This window comes from Falco peregrinus, chromosome 1, assembly GCF_023634155.1.
Source record: "Falco peregrinus isolate bFalPer1 chromosome 1, bFalPer1.pri, whole genome shotgun sequence".
Classification (NCBI taxonomy): domain Eukaryota; kingdom Metazoa; phylum Chordata; class Aves; order Falconiformes; family Falconidae; genus Falco; species Falco peregrinus.
Window position 1 is genome coordinate 108,948,778 of NC_073721.1, and position 16,557 is coordinate 108,965,334.

A 16,557-nucleotide genomic window follows, 5' to 3' on the forward strand; every position below is an offset into this window, starting at 1 on the left:
TGTATTTGTGGAGAACAATGCTCCAGAAAGTGCAGGTCACTGAATACCACAGACAAGTTTATGTGTGTATTCACTTAAACATAAAAATAAATTCACTTCAACCATGCACATCCTCATTCATTTTTCTGTTTGCCTTTAATGGCTTTCTGCCACCATTTAAGCACTTTAGAAGGTGAGCACAGCGTGAATTCAAGACAGTCACAAACCAAGGAGCATCTGGATAAAAGCTTAAATACATACATTTATAGTATCACACATCACCTTGACACATCTGGGAAAGAATCAGGATTCTGAAAAAGCTGACTGCTATCATGGTTAAATGGCTCCTGATATGACTGGCTTCTCTCAATACACTGCTACAGCTGCTGGACTTTGTCAGTTCTGAGGTGGTTCCTGAAATTCTCCTAGCTGTAGGACAGGTCCTACTTTTTGAAACCCTGAGCATGGATATTTGAATAGCTGGAGCTGTTCCCATTGGGATTTTGTGGCTCAGGTGACTAGGCAGCTCTTTCAAACTAGGATATTGTTTTTTAACAGCAGAAATGGAGCAAAGCAAAAGGGAGAGAGGAGTGGGAAAGAAGATGCAGTGGAAGGGCTGTGTCGAACAGGTCTGTCATCCCTGAGGCTTGCCACTTCCCTTGTCTAACTTTTTCAGAAGCTCAAGCAAGTTGCTGCGTCTGTGTCAGTCTGCCTGACAAGAACGGAGGGATTTTATTTAACTATTTGCGGTCCTTTTGATCTCTTGCTTCCCTGTACTGGCAAAACAAGTACTGTAACTTGGCTTAAGCTTCTTCACAGCTAATACTGAAAACATTAAATACATTTCCAGCAAGTGGCTTGTTTTGAACAACTGCGCTTTTTCCCTGATAGTCCAGTCACCAAGTACATACAGTGAGCAGTCTGATTACACAGTGTATCTATACCTATGTGTATGGATATATAGCATATTACACAATGAACACAACAATCATACAGGATTGTTTTTGTCATGGCTTCTTCTAGCTCTCCTCTTGGTAATTCCGTAGATGCTGATGGGGGAACAGAAGTGGTATCATGTGGCCAGTCAAAAAAGGCAGCTCTGTTTTCCAGCAGTGAAATAGTTCTAATGCAAAATATTATTTTTGGGGAAAAAGATAATGTGAAATATAGTGCACCTTTCTGACTCACGTGGTACCACTGAGTTCCTTGAGTTTGAATCAAAATTTTCAAAATAGTGGGTATTTAAAATGAAGGAAAAAAAAAAAAAAAAGCAGACCTTGTATTTTATTTTAGGCTTTTGTTTTTCTCAGAAGGAAGCTTCAATCATTTAAAAAAATTGTGGTTTAATAGCTGATCTTCAAACTCAGAATGTTAAAGACCATATTCCTGGCATTTATGAGGTCTTAGTTTAGCAAAGCATTTAAGCATGTGATTAGTTTAACTCTTTGTTAGTTGTATGCTTTCCCAAGTATTACTTCTCAAAAAAACTTCTAGTAGTGTAAGTATAAGTCCATTGAAACTGAGTTTATTGCTTCACAGATGTTTTGTTTGCCCATGAAGTCTGAGGTATAAATTATATTAATTGTGCATGGCCAAAAGAGGCACACAGATGTCATTGCAGATACAGAAGATATTAGGCCAATGCATGGTTGTCCTATGTCTCTGTACGCAGTCCGGAGTGTACACAATTTTGCTTAGAAAAGGGTTGTAGAAGCGTAAGCAAGCACAGTCATTTAAAAAAAATATTCCATCTTTAAGCATTAAACATAATTGTGGGCTTTTAAAAAATATTTCTGGAAACTTTTTATGATCTATGTCAGAACTATCCACCCTGCAACCCCACCGCCCCCCCACCTGCCCCACAATCCCGTTTCTGTTGGGGGAAATCACTTGGAGAGTGACTCTTAAAAAAAAATAAAGAATACTAATTCTCATCCACAGACCAAAGTTCTTCAAAAAAACCTACTGTGGTAATCAGTACATTCATCTGGGGGAAAAACAGAGCTGAGCTATTTATTTATCTTTAATTATAAGTGGTTAAACAAGGAGAATAGACTTACAGTTTCTACTGAACTTAAAAAGACTATGATTTGTGCCAGCTAAAAATTAATTAGTAAGGAATTTTTAATTCCAGCATCCTAGGCCAAGAATCTATTCCTTGATAAAGATGTCCCCATGGAATAGAGTTATGAGATCAGATTAGAAGCAACATAAACTTTATATCCCATGAAGCTTGTACTTTGAGCACCAATGCAAAGAGCATGCCTAAAAAAAATATTTTTTTGGTGTTGGAACATAAGCTCACAGTTGACCAGACAGGGGCCCAGCATGCCAAATGAAAGAACACAAGGTCCCTGAGTGTAACTGGAAGATTCTGAGGTGGAAAAGTATTAAGGGCTTTTTACTCTGAAGTAAGAAGTTACTCTTCTGGATTTGCTTGTGAATCCAAAATGACAGAATAACTAATACCATCCATTTTGGAAGATCATTATATGCTGCTTCTTCCCACTTGTCTACCTGAAGCAGAAAGGCATGAAGCCCTTGTGATAAAAGCCAATTGTTTCTTATTCTTTAAGCATTTTTCTCCTAATTTTGTTAGATTTGGGCATTTTTGATGTATGGATAGAAAGTAGGGAAAGACTTAAAATTTCACAGCTGAAAACAATGGTTAACAGTAAATAAAAATTTTTTTTAGATATTTTTTGTGAGAAATATAAATCTTTTGGCTCTTAAAATCTGAACTCAGATTTCAAACATTTTCCCTTCAGACAATTTTTGCAATGCTAGGGAAAAAAGATAAGAGAATTTAAAACTAGTATCTGTTATGAGTTCAGCTTTATGTTCAGACAATCAAAAATTCTTAAGTAGAGCTGCTATGTTGTTTTTGCATGTTCGTATCAATTTATAAAAAGTCACAAACATTAGTAAGGAACCTTAAAGTGAGCCATTTTTTGTTCCTTTGAAAATTGTTCACTGATCTTGCTGTTCCTTACGGTAATTGGACATTACCATAAAGGTCTTATAAAACTGTTAGTCTCAGTGGAGGGGAGGCACGGCAGTAATTTTCATTGGCATATGTACCAGAAAAATATCAGTGTATTATAAAGATTATAGATAATTTGAAAAAGAGTAAAATTGTATTAGTTTAAAGCTAGTGCTGTAAATATTAAATTATTTGCTTGATCTATTTAAATTAGAGGCAAATGACTGCCATCATGTTAAGGTGAGACAAAGCATACTGTTGCCAGTGACATTTCTGTTGATTACTTTGAGTGACTAGTGGCAGGCCTGCAGAGGTGAAACATGGTGGAAGTTGCAGAAAGAAACTGGGAAAAGTCCTGTGGGCTCTTCATTAATGTGTCCATAGGGTAATGTATTCATGAAGGATGTGGGGAAAAAATATATTTTTCCCATGTTTTATATAAGTAAATAGATTTCCATGTTAGTTATTCACCCACAAGGATTTTACCTTCATAGATTTTTATTACTCTAAAAAAATCTTCAGTTTTGCCTGAGTACCTGCTTTATGTTATGTTCAAATGGTGGTTAAATTTCTACAATACCAACAAGGATTGCCAAGGTGATTTATAAAAGAATCCCATGCATTATGGAAGACAGTAAAGATAGCAAATTTTATGTTATGTTTCTTTCGGTAAGTGACAAGCTCAAATGGAAGAGTACTCCAAGAATCTACGGAGTATGGCAGGTTTTATTTTTGCTTTAAACTTCAGAATAACCATGTGGGTTATCATGAATTCTCCTAGTCACAGGGTTAAAACATCAACTAAAACAAACTCTGTATAGCAAAGGGTTTCCTATTTTGACTATGAAACCTTTAAGGCAATTATTTTTCTAAATGAGAGAATATAGCATGTCTAAATTAAGTTGTGAGGATATTTTACATAGCCTCTTTTTTCCTTTAAATAATAGCTTTCTTTTAAAGAAAAGCGAAGAATCTTTCAAGAAGAAAAAGCGGAGAAATGCCTTAAGTATCTCAGGTGATACTGTATTCATAGGCTTGGAAAGATTCAGAAATAGAGGGCTAGCTAGGATCTTGCACTGCTGACCTTACTTAAGGTGAAAGTTGCTATTTTTCTGTGCTCCTTTGATTGAGAAGGAAAAAACCCTGATGTTTTGATATATAATTTGCATAATTCAAGATGTAAATCAAAACCTTTGGCAAAAGAGTTAAAGGTAGTAGCTGTTTGGCTAACAACCCTGTCCAATTTATTTAAATTCAAGATGGTTGCAAATAAGCAAAGTATCCAAAAAATGCACCCTTGAAATCATTTTTATTTGGACTGAATGCCTATCTCATCTTTTTTCTATTGATTTTATGGAGAGGGAGTGAGTGTGCCAATTTGTGTTTCTTCCCTCCCACCTTATCTTTGATTTTTAATTGAAAAAAAAAAATATTTTTTCTGTAATAGACTTTTTTTTTTTTTATGTAGATTGGTTAGATTGGTGGCTTAAGAGACATAAGTTGCCTTTTTTTTCTTTTTTTTTTTTCCTTTGGTAATATGGCTATGGGCATGGCCATAAGCAGCTGTTGGTTGTTGAGATTCATCGTGTGAGGGGAGTGCATCTATAGCCATGGAACAAGAAGGATGTTCAGCCAAAATGACATGTGAAAACAGCTTGCCAGTGGTCTAAGTCCTTGTCTTGGAAAAGCTTCTCATGGCTTAACATAGACATAGGCCTCACAATGCTCGTACTGGAGTCACAAACCTGGGTATGAAAGCCATTTTTAACGTTACAGTAAGACGTCATTTTTTTCATGTTGATATGTAAATGACTCTGAGGATAGTTGAGTCTCCTAGTAAGACATACCAAGAGTCTGTCTTGATGCTGTGTACTTCTGTATTTGAAATTGTGTAAGAATTGCCATGTTGATTGTACAAAGGCTACTAAAGAGCTATCAGTAGCTTTACCATATCCAAAATGGAGTGGCATTTTTTTGCTAAAAAAAACTATAGTTGGGTCAATTTAGTGAACCCAATTTTGTGATTGATTTATTCTGTTGAAGAAGAAATTGGAAAATATGCAAGACCTTGATGTTCCTTTTTAAACAAGTTTGGGGGTTGGGTTTTTTGTTTTTTGGGGGGGTTGGTTAGTTTGGGGGTTTTGTTTGTTTTTTTTTAAAGGAAAATATCATTTTACTTTGAAGCATATCTAAATTTCAGGTTTAAACAAATTAAAAAATAAGGGTGCTAAATACATCTTTTAACTTCAGGTCTAAGTAAATATTTTGTTTGATTAAAAGGTACTTTTCTCACTTTATTTTTCATTTTGGGAAAAAAGCTGAAAAAAATTGCAAAGCTTATTTTGGGTTTTGGTGCTTTATAGAACATGAAGACAGCTGTAACAACAACTAGATTCATTTTTTTTTACGCTATTAGAACTGTCAGTTGTGAAAGTTCAATAGTTCTGCCCTCTTCCCTCTCATCTCCAAACACAAGGAAAAATGGATCATTTCCTTGTTACTGTACCTTTGTTCCATTCATGCATTGGAATATATTAACTATGAAATTCCTCTTCCAAAGGAATCTTTCTTCAGCGTAATACTTGAAGCTTCATATTCATCCTTCCAGTCTGTATAAAATACATAAAATTTTGGACTTGCTATTATAAAAGACAGAGGCCGTTGTGTTCTATTGTGGAATGTTAAGTTCTCAGAGAGTTAAAGCAGGCAGGAGAATATATGTTTTCTGTAACGCTGGGCATGCTGGTTGGCATTTACATGCAGTAGATGGCTTTCCATTTTTCCTTGAAATAAAAATATTTTACTAGATACAGGGTTTAAATAAATCAAATGAGGCTTCAAATTATGTAAAACCTGACTAATTATTTTAAATTAAATTACAACTTTTCCTTCTGCCTTTCTGGCATAATGTTTAATGTTCATCTAAGCTGTAATGTCTCTACTGTGTATCTGGGCTGCTTGAATAAACTGATGGTTAGTGTAATTTTTGGTACATGTTCAATGAAGGCAATTCTTGTATTTCTAAGTTAGCTAGAAGATCAGGTTCTGTAACCTGGAGAAAAAGGAGGGATAGCAGAAGGTGTGTAGGCATGGCTCCTCCTGAGAAAGCCTCCCACCACATGTCCAGGACATTTTCTGGGATGCCCAGGTTGTAATGGAATAGGAAAAGGCAGATAGTTTCTATCATAACTTCCTCACATTTCTGAAGGTCCTATGCTGGAAACAAGTTGTGAATTCAGTGTGGTGAAGCACGCTGCTAGTTAGCATTGTGACTGTCAAAAGGGAGGAGTGGCAGTGGTATAAGGTTTGTGTGAGCACTTCACTGTGCTGAAGTGTAAGTGTGGGTATGCTGTTCACAGGCCTCAGATACGGACGTGCGGGCTGTGTACCTCCCAGATACTTAGGGAAACTTAATCAGGAAGAATATTACTTGGCCATGTTTCAGATTGCTGCAAATAATGCAACTTTGTGTTTCAGCTTGATTATGCCCTCCTGTGCATGCATTAAACAGTTTCTAGAAAGTATCTTATTAATTACATGTTAATGCACAGTGATACCAGGTAACTTGCAGCTTTCCTATTCAGGGTGATTTGGAACTACAAACTGCTTAGTCTGATAGGCTTTTGCTTGGCTAGTGCAAACTTCCTTAATGGTTTTGAGTGAAAGTGAGCTTTCCAAGTGCATTTGAACTCTCTGATAATTAGTTTAGGATTTTGCCAGTGAGCCAAATAACTTAGAATGGTTCTTTCAGGTAAGGTATTTTGAAAGGCGTTACTGATGGAATCCACCAGGGGAACAACAAAGATGTATGAAGACATATGCACAACCATCATCTAGACAATAGTAACATTTTTTTCTTTAGGATAAGCTATTTTTTCTCCTTGCTTTAACCTGCTTTTAACCTACTACTACTTCTGGAGAAACATATAGTTTGAACAAAACCTGTGAGTTATCAGTCTGATATAAATGTGGTGTGATATAATTGTGGTATTTGAGTGAGCAGCTATTGAGTGAAAACACAGTTTAGAAGAAGGTGCTGGAGCATGAGTTAATTGAAAAACAATCAACCCTACTTTGGACTGGGAGTGATCCAACATTTCAGAAATGGTGTCTCATTTACCAATCTTCACTAAAAAAGCTTCCTTTTTCTTGAGAGGAAAAATGTACCTTTGGATCGGATTTTTCTCTTCCCTGTTTCCCTTCACTCTCCAGAGAATATGGGCAGGCTGAATTGTTCCTCTAATTCAATTAGCTTACCTTTGTGGGAGGAAGAGGTTGTCTGCAGTGTATGGAATGTGAGAAAGGTGTTCATCTTGCTAAAGGGAAAGGTTCAGTAAGGTTTTAACCATCTGCAAGAAAACAGCATTGAAGATAGCATGCTGAGAAAGACAGGTATCTCTGGGCCTTTTGCCTTAATTCAGTCACAAAAAGTATTAAATTTTTAAGAACTGGCCTGTGCTATTGGTGCTTACTCTTTATATCAGGGGACGCTGATTGTGGACATTGTGCTGTACAGATAAGCACAAAGGAGCCATTACTTCATATGTTGTGTGCTTCCCCACTTCAGTTTCTTTTGGAAATAGAAAATCCATTAAGGAATGAATCCAAATGGCAGGAGAGGAGAGTGGAAATAGAGGCTTAACAAACAATGAAAAGCAGCTCATAGTTTACGCTGTGAGTTTGCAGCAGGAAGGAGATTCCACTGAATCTGTGCTGTGCTAGCCAGTTAACAAATGCTCCCCAGTCTTTAAAACAAACAAAATTGTATCTGTGAGTATAACTTCTAGATGAACTGTTTGATGAGTTTCCCACTTTGCTTAGAGATAAAGGCTGTGGGAAAGGGTCTGCTGAAACTGCATCCAGCCACAGTGCCTCCAGTACTGTTATATTATTTCTGTCCTGTTATTTCTTACTTTGTTCTCATCTAGAATAAGACAGAATGCTGTCAAAGTAGTATTTAGTTTAGTTACTGCCAAATATATACAGGTTCAGTTACTAATTCAGGTTCTATACATGTAGTTTACTAGTCTGCCTGTTTTTGCTGAAGCTTAATGGGGTGCATAACTTTAAGGTTGATCTCAGGTATTATAGGCTGTATGTTTCAACTGGAAGCAGCTTCTTGTCCTACTGTAAAATTCAATTAACTAAAGCTTTGTAAACCATTAAAAAGATACGCCACAGAATATGGTTACAAAGAATAGATGCATACAATTTAAATTCTCCTTTCAAGATCGGTCTATAAATCAGAATTGTGCAACCTGACTCCACTGAAGACCTAGTGGATGTCCTACTACTTGCACCGCTCTGAAACCTGCTCTTCTGAATGTCCTCAACCTATGACCTTTTTCTTTTCCTGCAAAGACATCAAAACCACAGACAAGGGAATATGTCCAGTGGAAGCAAATGCGCCTTAACCCTGGCACCTTGTTGTACAGGAGGAGGAGCTGTAACTGGAAGAACTTGGGGGAATGTCACAAGGGAACACCTAAGACAGGAAATGCCACCAGCACCAAAATACCTTGCTAGTTCTTTTTTGTGCTATGTTATCCAAGCTTTGCCCTCGTCATTATTCAGCTCTGCAGCAGTACATTCTCTACAACTGCTAGACTGGAGCTAACAAAGCTTCCTAGGAACGTTTGACAGTTCCCTTTGATGTGTGCAGGGTGTGGCCAGAGGTCACTGGAGCCTGGATCCACAGGCAGGAATGTGGGCTATTGTATAAGAGAGCCTGGATGATGCTTTTAGTCACATGATTTAGTTCTAGGTAGTCCTGCAAGGAGCAGGGAGTTGGAATTAATGATCCCTATGGGTCCCTTCCAACTCAAGATACTCTGTGATTCTATATACTTTCTGGGTCAGGAATGTACTTTGGCATTCTTTTTAAAGTGGGGTATTTCAACAGCTGTATTAGCTGTGTATATAGAAGACCATTACGGACCACCTCAAATTCAAAAAACCCTTACATATTAACGGACCATGAACCCTACAGCAATGTGGTGGTGTACTGTTCCCTTGTGAACTGTGATTTTCTTGTGTGTGTGTGTATGTGTTCTGTGTAGCTTGTGCCTGTCCCTCATGAGAGTGTGCTTTCTGTCATTGACGGTTGTGTGCATTATAGCTTTTCTGCCGCTTATTCTGTCGCTGTGTTGGTGCTCTGAAAAAGTGTCCATATGATCCTCAATGTCTTGTCTACTCCAGAATCACAGATTTGTGTGATATTTTTTTTCCAATTAAAATTTTAAAAAATATTATTATTATTTGTATCTACATGAAATCAACAAAATCAACTGGAAATGTTTGGTGATACTCTTACCTTTTTACCTTTTTTTTCCATTACTGTTACTTTTGGTGGGATCCGTTCCAGGTAATGTCTGCAGCAAATTCTAAAGCCCTTTTTAATCTAACCAAACATATCTCCTCAAGTTTCTCAGCATACCTGTCTGCTGTTAATGCCATCTCACTTGTTTAAACAAGCTAAGTGATCAAAGTTAATGAACCATTTTGGTATGGGTTGGAAGCTGGAAATAAAAGACGAAAGAACGAGGAAGACCTTTTCTGTGCCCGGGAAATGTCTCAGCAGAGCAGATTCATATAGGGAGCTTGACAGAAGTCATGTTGGGTTTACTCCGCTACATAAAGCTCAAGTGCACTGTTACCCTGGTTTTGTTTTTTTTTCTCATGGTGCTTTCAGGTTTTTTGAGCACCCTCTCTTTCTGCAGAAGAGTGAAGCTCCTTTATATCTTCCCTTATGTAGGTGCTACAAAAACTCTTAGGCTGTTGCCTCTACAAACATGCTACAAGTCTGTCCTGCATTAGCTGGTTCTCATTGCTGGTGACTTATGAGAGAGATGTTGTTTAACAACATAAAATTAATTTTTCTCCATTGCATCAGATGTTCTAGGCACTTGGGAAATCACAGAAGAGTAAATCCCCCCCTAATTTCTTCTGGAAACCAAAGTTCTACTGTATGTTGTCCTATTGTAGCCTTCAGTGTTTCTTTCCCTTCTTTCTCTTCTAAGAAAATAAATTGTTTGGTTTTAGAAAATGAGGGGAAATATGCACCAAATGACAATTGTATAGCTATGGTAGGTATGCTAAATCTCAGCAGCCTTTAACAGATAAAAGGAGAAGAGAAAAAAAAAAAAACCACAACAACAAACACCCCACACTGATAATCTGAAGTATCTGCAATACTAAAAACAGTCCTGCAAAACACTCACGTGAATAATCCTTACTGTGGCAAGTAGTCCAATTGTTCCCAGTGCTGGTGAAAGGCAGTGGTTTGGCAGCTTTGAGGAATGAAGTCCTTTTTTATTAGCCGGGCAAGTTTCCCAACGCACATTGCCTGGTCAGCCTGCTTAAACCCTGATCTGAAGAGGGAGGGATAAGCTTTCTTTCAGGATAACAGGCAGTTCAGTTTCCACAGCTCACATAATTCTCGCTTCTATTTGGAGGCTGCCAATTAGTGAAAAGTAAAGGGAGAGAGTTTGCAGGATATTGCAGCTTTAATCCACCAAACTTGCATTGGGCAAGGACCACCTTGTTGCCTTCTGCAGATTCCGGCGAGACCACGCCAAAAGATTGTGAACCTGTCTGTGCTGGCATGCGGTACCGTGCAGTAATGGGATGTTCCCCCCAGCCTCAAGATAAGGCACTGGGAGCAAACTGTGCTCCTGCCTCCCTCTCCCACTTTCCCTCACCACCCCTCCAAGCCTGCTGTCTAGGAACAGCTTCTGTCAGGCTTGAGGTGGTTTCACATGTCACCGGTGAGAAACAGGATGGCCTTTCGTGTCCACACCCCAGGGCTTCCAGGGCTGCCGCCACCGAATGCGCAATCGTCGAGAAGAGGCACTGGTGTACTCAGTGGGCAAGGTCTGCAAGTCCAGCTCTGACCTCCTCAAATTTATTTGGGCTCTGAAAATAAATGCAGAATCCTTCTTAGTGCTACCCTGTCTTCTCCAGTCTCTGCCTGTTCCTCTCAGATGTAGGCAGCCAAGAAATAATCAGAACTCTCGTGGCTTTTTTTCAGACACGGATAGTCGTAACTTCAGGACCTCCAAATTGACTGACCCAAGACTACCCTCCTGCTAAGGGGACTGTCAGCAGCGCAAGACATAATCCAGTTTGCGGACAAGCTCCTGGGCACACAGGACTCATGGTACGTTTCACAGCTGGTTGTGAGCAGCCACCGTTTGTGGTGGAGCAGTACAGTTAGTGGTGATTAGACAGCGGCGTGTGGATTTGTCCAAGGTTTACCTGCGAGTTTCATCAGGTGCTGGCCCCAGCAGTGTCCACAGCCATAGCAGCATCCCGGCTGGCAGAAAGTGGCATACCAACTGCTTTCCAGTGCCGTTTGGAAAAAGCTTGTGCTGCGATCAGTACAAACACCGTGGTTTGGTCTACTGAGGCCACGCTTCCAGCCAGAGCAGCCAGCTTTAGCAGCTTCTGTGCAGGAGGCAGCAGGGCTGCATGTAACATGGCCTCTGTTATACAAGAGGGATGTGTTCCTCAGCACACTGGTCGTGGCAGCTGTTACTTTATTTTAAAATCGGGTAATGGCCAAGGAGCTGACCGCTACCGAGACCACGAACAGCGCCAGAGCGCTGGCAGAGCTCGGAGCAGAGCCGGAGGGGTTCCGGCACCTTGCTAGTCACCTTTTGTCCTGTGTCAAAGCATACTTCCCTGCGAGAGGTATTGTCTGCAAGGTTGCCGTCTCTGGCTGCGCGGCTGCTAGACATGCGGGTCTGGAGACGCGTGATACGGCTGGCATCTCCCGGTGCCGCCTCAGCCGGCGGCGTCGCGGGGGGAAGGCAGCGCGCTCGGCCGCGCTTCCCGGCGGCCGGGGCCCGGCGACAGGGCGCCTGCGGGCCCCCGACCTTGCTGCGCGGCCCCCAAAGCGCCGGGCCGTGGCGCGCACCCGGGCGGGAGGCCGGCCTGTCCGCAGCCCCCTCCGGCCCCGGCCTCGGCCCGGCCCCTGCGCTGCGCGGCGGGGGGCGCCCCGCACGCCGCCCGGGCCCGCCGCCGTCCCGCGCCCCGGGGCCGCGCCGGAGGGCGGCGGTGCGGGCGCGGGGTGCGGTGCGGGCGGCGGAGCGCGGGGGGTGCGGGGGCGGGGGGGTGTGCAGCTCTCGCTAGCGCTGCTTGTGGTCACAGCCAGGCAAGCTCACATCCCATCTGGATCACGCTCGCTCTCTCCCTTCTGCTTCCCTACCATAGAGTTGCGCTGGAAACAGAAGATAGAGGGAGTGTAGGAGCTCGCCATCTCCAAGCGATCTACATTGGGAAAAACATGGAGTCCGCTCCGGCAGCCCCCGATCCAGCAGCCAGTGAGCCGGGCAGCAGCGTCTCCGAGGCGGCCGCCGGCGCCAGGGACACCCCGGTGAACCTGGAGCCTGCCCGGAAAAGCGATGCGCCGGCTCCCGTCCGCAGGCAGAGCTACTCCAGCAGCAGCAGCAGAGGTAGGGAGACTTGGGGAAGGGGGAGGGGGCCGGGGGAGTGGGATCGGGGGGTGGGTGGGAATAGGAAGAGGGGGGTAAGAGAGAAGGGGGAAATGCAGCAATTTAATCCCCTGGTTTATCGTTTGTGCTTGTTGAAGCCGCGCACGCAAACAAGCCACGCTTCTACCCCCTGCAAAACCTTGCAAACTTTTATAGCTTCTTTTAATTGCTGCAGGAGGAGGGACGAATGCATTGAAAATATCGAGCGGTGCTGGGCGCTTGCCTATCTCTCTCGTTTATTGCCTGTGGCATCCGGATGGGTACTGTGCCCCCGAAATTACATAATTTTATAAATATATAAAGCAACAGCGGGAGTATTTGGATTCGAGGGAACAAACTTTTAAAGCTGCAGTGTCCTTCCTCCCCCCCCCTTTTTTTTTCTCCCCCTCGTCTGTCTCCTTTTGACAGTTTCTCAACTGGTGTGCTGTGGCTTGTTGTGAATGGGGGATCCGTGATTAAACAGGAGATTTGCGGTCTGCGGGTGTCTTACTCACTCTCTTGCGCGCTGTTTTCACTTAATTCATTTAAGCGTGTCTTAAAAATTATTTCCTCGCGGAGCGGATGATCTCGTAGCTGCCGTTGTTTCTTGAAGGTGCGCAACTTTGCAGAGGGGGCTCTCTGACCCCGTGGATTCTCCCTCGCTCCCCCTCGGCCCCCGAGCGAAACGCCGCAAACCAGCCACCGAGCCCCTTCCCCGCCGCTGGCCGCCGCGCCCGCTGCCGCCGCAGGTCGCGTCCCTCCGCCGGGCGGGACAGCGCGGAAGGTGCTCGGCGCGGCCGAAGTTTGGCGGCAGCTCGGCAGTGCCCGGGCCGGGCGGGCGGCGAGCCCCGGCGGCGGGAGGGCTGAACGCCGGCGGAGCGCGGCGCAGCGCAGCGGGCAGGGCGCTGTCGCCGCTGCTCCCGCCGCAGGAGCGGTGAGGGGCGCCGGCTTCAAACACCGCCGGAGTTTGCCGAGACGTGCGAGAGGGAGGAGGCTGCCGCTTTAATTACATGTAAATAATTTATGAAGCGTTGCTCCGACTAGAGGGGGAGCGCGCTAGAGAGGCTTCGCTCGGTAAAATCACTCGGTGATGGGTAAAAATTAATTAAATAACGCTATGTAATAATACACACGGCTGTTGGAAGAAATGACGGGCGGAGAAAAGTCCGTGCCCGGCGGGAGCCAGCCCCCCGCGGCGGCCGGGCCCGGGGCGGCGATGCCCGGCCGCGGCGGCGGGGAGAGCGGCGCTCCTCGGACGGAGGGGTTTTTGGTTGTAGGTTGGAATATGGCTGATCATGTGTTGGCTTGTGTTTTACAGTATTTTTCCCCTTTTGGCCACACCCCCCCTTCCCAGGCAGCTTCCCACTCAGGGAATCCGCGTACAGTAAAAGCCATCGAGCTGACACACGCCGCAACGTTTAATTAGAGGCGATTTGCGAGCGGGCGGCGGCGGGCCGGGCCGGGCCGAGGCAGGCGGGCAGCGCTGCGCTGCGCTGCGCGGGGTATATTTAGCGCTTGCGAGAGTGGATTTGGAATGCAAGCGCCTTATGTAACGAGGTTAATCAGAAACACTGGAGAAAATTTCCTTAATTTGTCGGGGAGTTTTCTGGCCGTTGGCGGAGCGGCCGTAGTTGGCGGGTGTTACACAACGCCCCCCCGCCCCCCCTCCCGGCCGAGGGCTCCGCCGGCTCGGGCAGATGGTGCCGCCGGGCAGCGGGGCCGGCAGCAGGGAGCAGGCACCGGCTCCGGGGGGGGCGGGGGATGGACTTTGGGGTCCCATCGGTTATGTAACGCTGGGATGCCGTTTCTGTATGGATGCGAAAGGAGCTGGGGGGGCGGCCCCGGCGGTGAGGGTGCGCGCTCGGCGGTCCCGAAATGTTTCGGCTGTGGCACTGCTAACCCGCTGACCCACATGTCCCTCCCCCCCGGATTCAATCCGGCAGGAGCGGGGGTCGGGCGCTCGCAGGCACGCGCTGCCGCTCGCCCGGGCTGGCGGTCGCCGCGCGGCAGCGGGCGCTGGGTTATGTAACAGGCGGAGCGCGCGCGCCAAGGGCAGGGATGGAGGCGCCCTGTGCCGCGCGCCCCCGGGCTGGGGAGGGGGGCGGCGAGGGGAGAGTGGCGGGGATCCGGAAAAAAAAGAGAAATGTTTGGGTTTTCGGATGATGTAATGGAGTTGGCAGAAAATACAAGTCTGCTCCTAGAGTGCGAGCAGTAAGAGAACTGGAGCTGGCATTCTGTGCTAATGTTGCATAAATTAGCGTATTGGAAATAAATTGACCTACACACTACGCACCAGCAGATCACGCCTTTCCAGTAGTTAAAACCTGAAGATACAGAACGGTGCGGGAAAACATGACGATATTAACATTTTGGCCTCCTTGAAATCGGGACTTGATGGATTAGGTGTTCAGTGTCCCAGCAGACTTGTAGCTTATTTTCATTTTCTTTTTTTTTTTGTATTTTTTAGAGCTATTGAAATAGAATTTGACTTCTTGCTCTTTTTTTTTCATATGGTCCTTTATTTCTTACGGCAACAGAGTGACCTTAATGGGTGACCAGTATAGGTGAAATTATTTTTAAAACAGTTACCTTGTAAGCTCATATGGTCAGTGGTATATTTGGTTCGAGAATTTACCTGTTTGGGTCATGATTCTGCAGCGTGTTGTAAGCTGGCAGACCTGGACTCTCGTGCAGTCTATGCAGAGGGGTGATACAGATACATAGATACTTAGGGCTACGTACGTGTGCACACACCCCTCTAACTGTAAAAATTCTTATTGTTTTAAGTAGCAAACCTTTCAAAACACTAGAAATATGCTTCATATCCTTTATTTTCATAGCTGCACCTGCTGCAAAGTTGCTTCAGTACTTCACAGTTTGTAATAACCAGTTTACGTAGGGAATGAAGAAAACAAAAATGAAGAAAGGGCTGTTGATGAAGAAGTGGGGAAAGTTTGCTGTGGAATAAATCTTCAAGTGAGGCTCCAGTTATTATAACGCTAGCATTTTAAAATGCCCTATTCCTTGGTATACAAACATGTTTGGAGCACCAGATCCTTACATAACTTGATTTTTATTTTGCTAAGATTATGCTGTTTGTGTTGCTCTGTAGAACACTTAACTGAAAACATAAATTCAGGACTTAACAAAAGCAGCTTTCAAATGGAGAATTTTTACCTGGCTTATTTAGTATATTGGAGCATGCATGCATACCTGCATGTTTTGGAAAGTTACCTGTGGTCTGATATCACAACTGATCATTAGAAAATTGACACCTTACATGCAAAAAGCAGGAAATGGACACCACCCCCACCCCCCCCCACCCCACCCCCCCAGTTTTTCCCTCGAAAAGATATTTTTACTGCTGACACTAATTTTTAAGATTTTCCTAAGAGCATTCACTGTCCAGCAGGTTGAATTTCAGTCTGTGTGTGTTCTGCAACAAGGGTTTGTGGTTTGCCATGGTTAGTAGACGGAATGCTTCACTCACCAGCTCTGGCCCTGGACTGTGGCTGTTAAATGCCATTCATTTCACTTTGCAGGCTTTGACATCCATGGAGTTCCCCCATGCTGCAGTCTAAGGCTTAATGTTCTACTACTCCCCTTAGAAATAGTCATAAATGTACAAACTGTATTTTAATAGAGAACTATTGTCTCATTAGAAATGAAAAGTATATTAAAAGCTTTTTAATCTGATAAAAAAATTGCTCAGTTTTTTTGGAACTGATGCCTCAGTGATAAGTCAATCGAAAGAATGTCTTGGCAAAAAAAATTTAAAGGCAGCCCCTACGCCACTGGAAGATGCTGTGTGTAGATATTTTTATGATGCTTTGTATTTAATAGTAGAAAGCTGCAGCTATGTAGGTACTTGTTTTTGTTTTCCTGCTGTTGAAGTACTGAGAGTATCTGCTATTTTCCAGAATGCCTTTGGAATTTATTACCATGTCATCTATTCAGCCTGATCTTTTCTCTACGGGTAGATTGGGAGGGGGCTTGCTTTTTGTGTTTTGTTTCAATTTGGGTGATGTTCCACAAATACGGATGTGACATCATAAATAGTGACATCAGTAGGTTTGTAGTGTTCTTTTCTTTCCAAAAAAATTCTTTATCGCTAGATTTTTT

The 16,557-nt window shown here is 43.6% G+C and overlaps 1 protein-coding gene across 2 annotated transcripts in view; it reads left to right on the plus strand.

Annotated features, from left to right (window-relative positions):
- Positions 1 to 12,150: 12,150 nt before the first annotated feature.
- The window catches only part of RORA (RAR related orphan receptor A), a 384,558-nt gene continuing 380,151 nt past the window's right edge, over positions 12,151 to 16,557 (plus strand). For both annotated transcript variants that reach the window (XM_055807186.1, XM_055807204.1), the window contains exon 1: positions 12,151 to 12,417. In XM_055807186.1, coding sequence (XP_055663161.1) covers positions 12,249 to 12,417 — 169 coding nt within the window. In that variant the 5' untranslated portion in view covers positions 12,151 to 12,248. The remainder of the gene's footprint in view (positions 12,418 to 16,557) is intronic.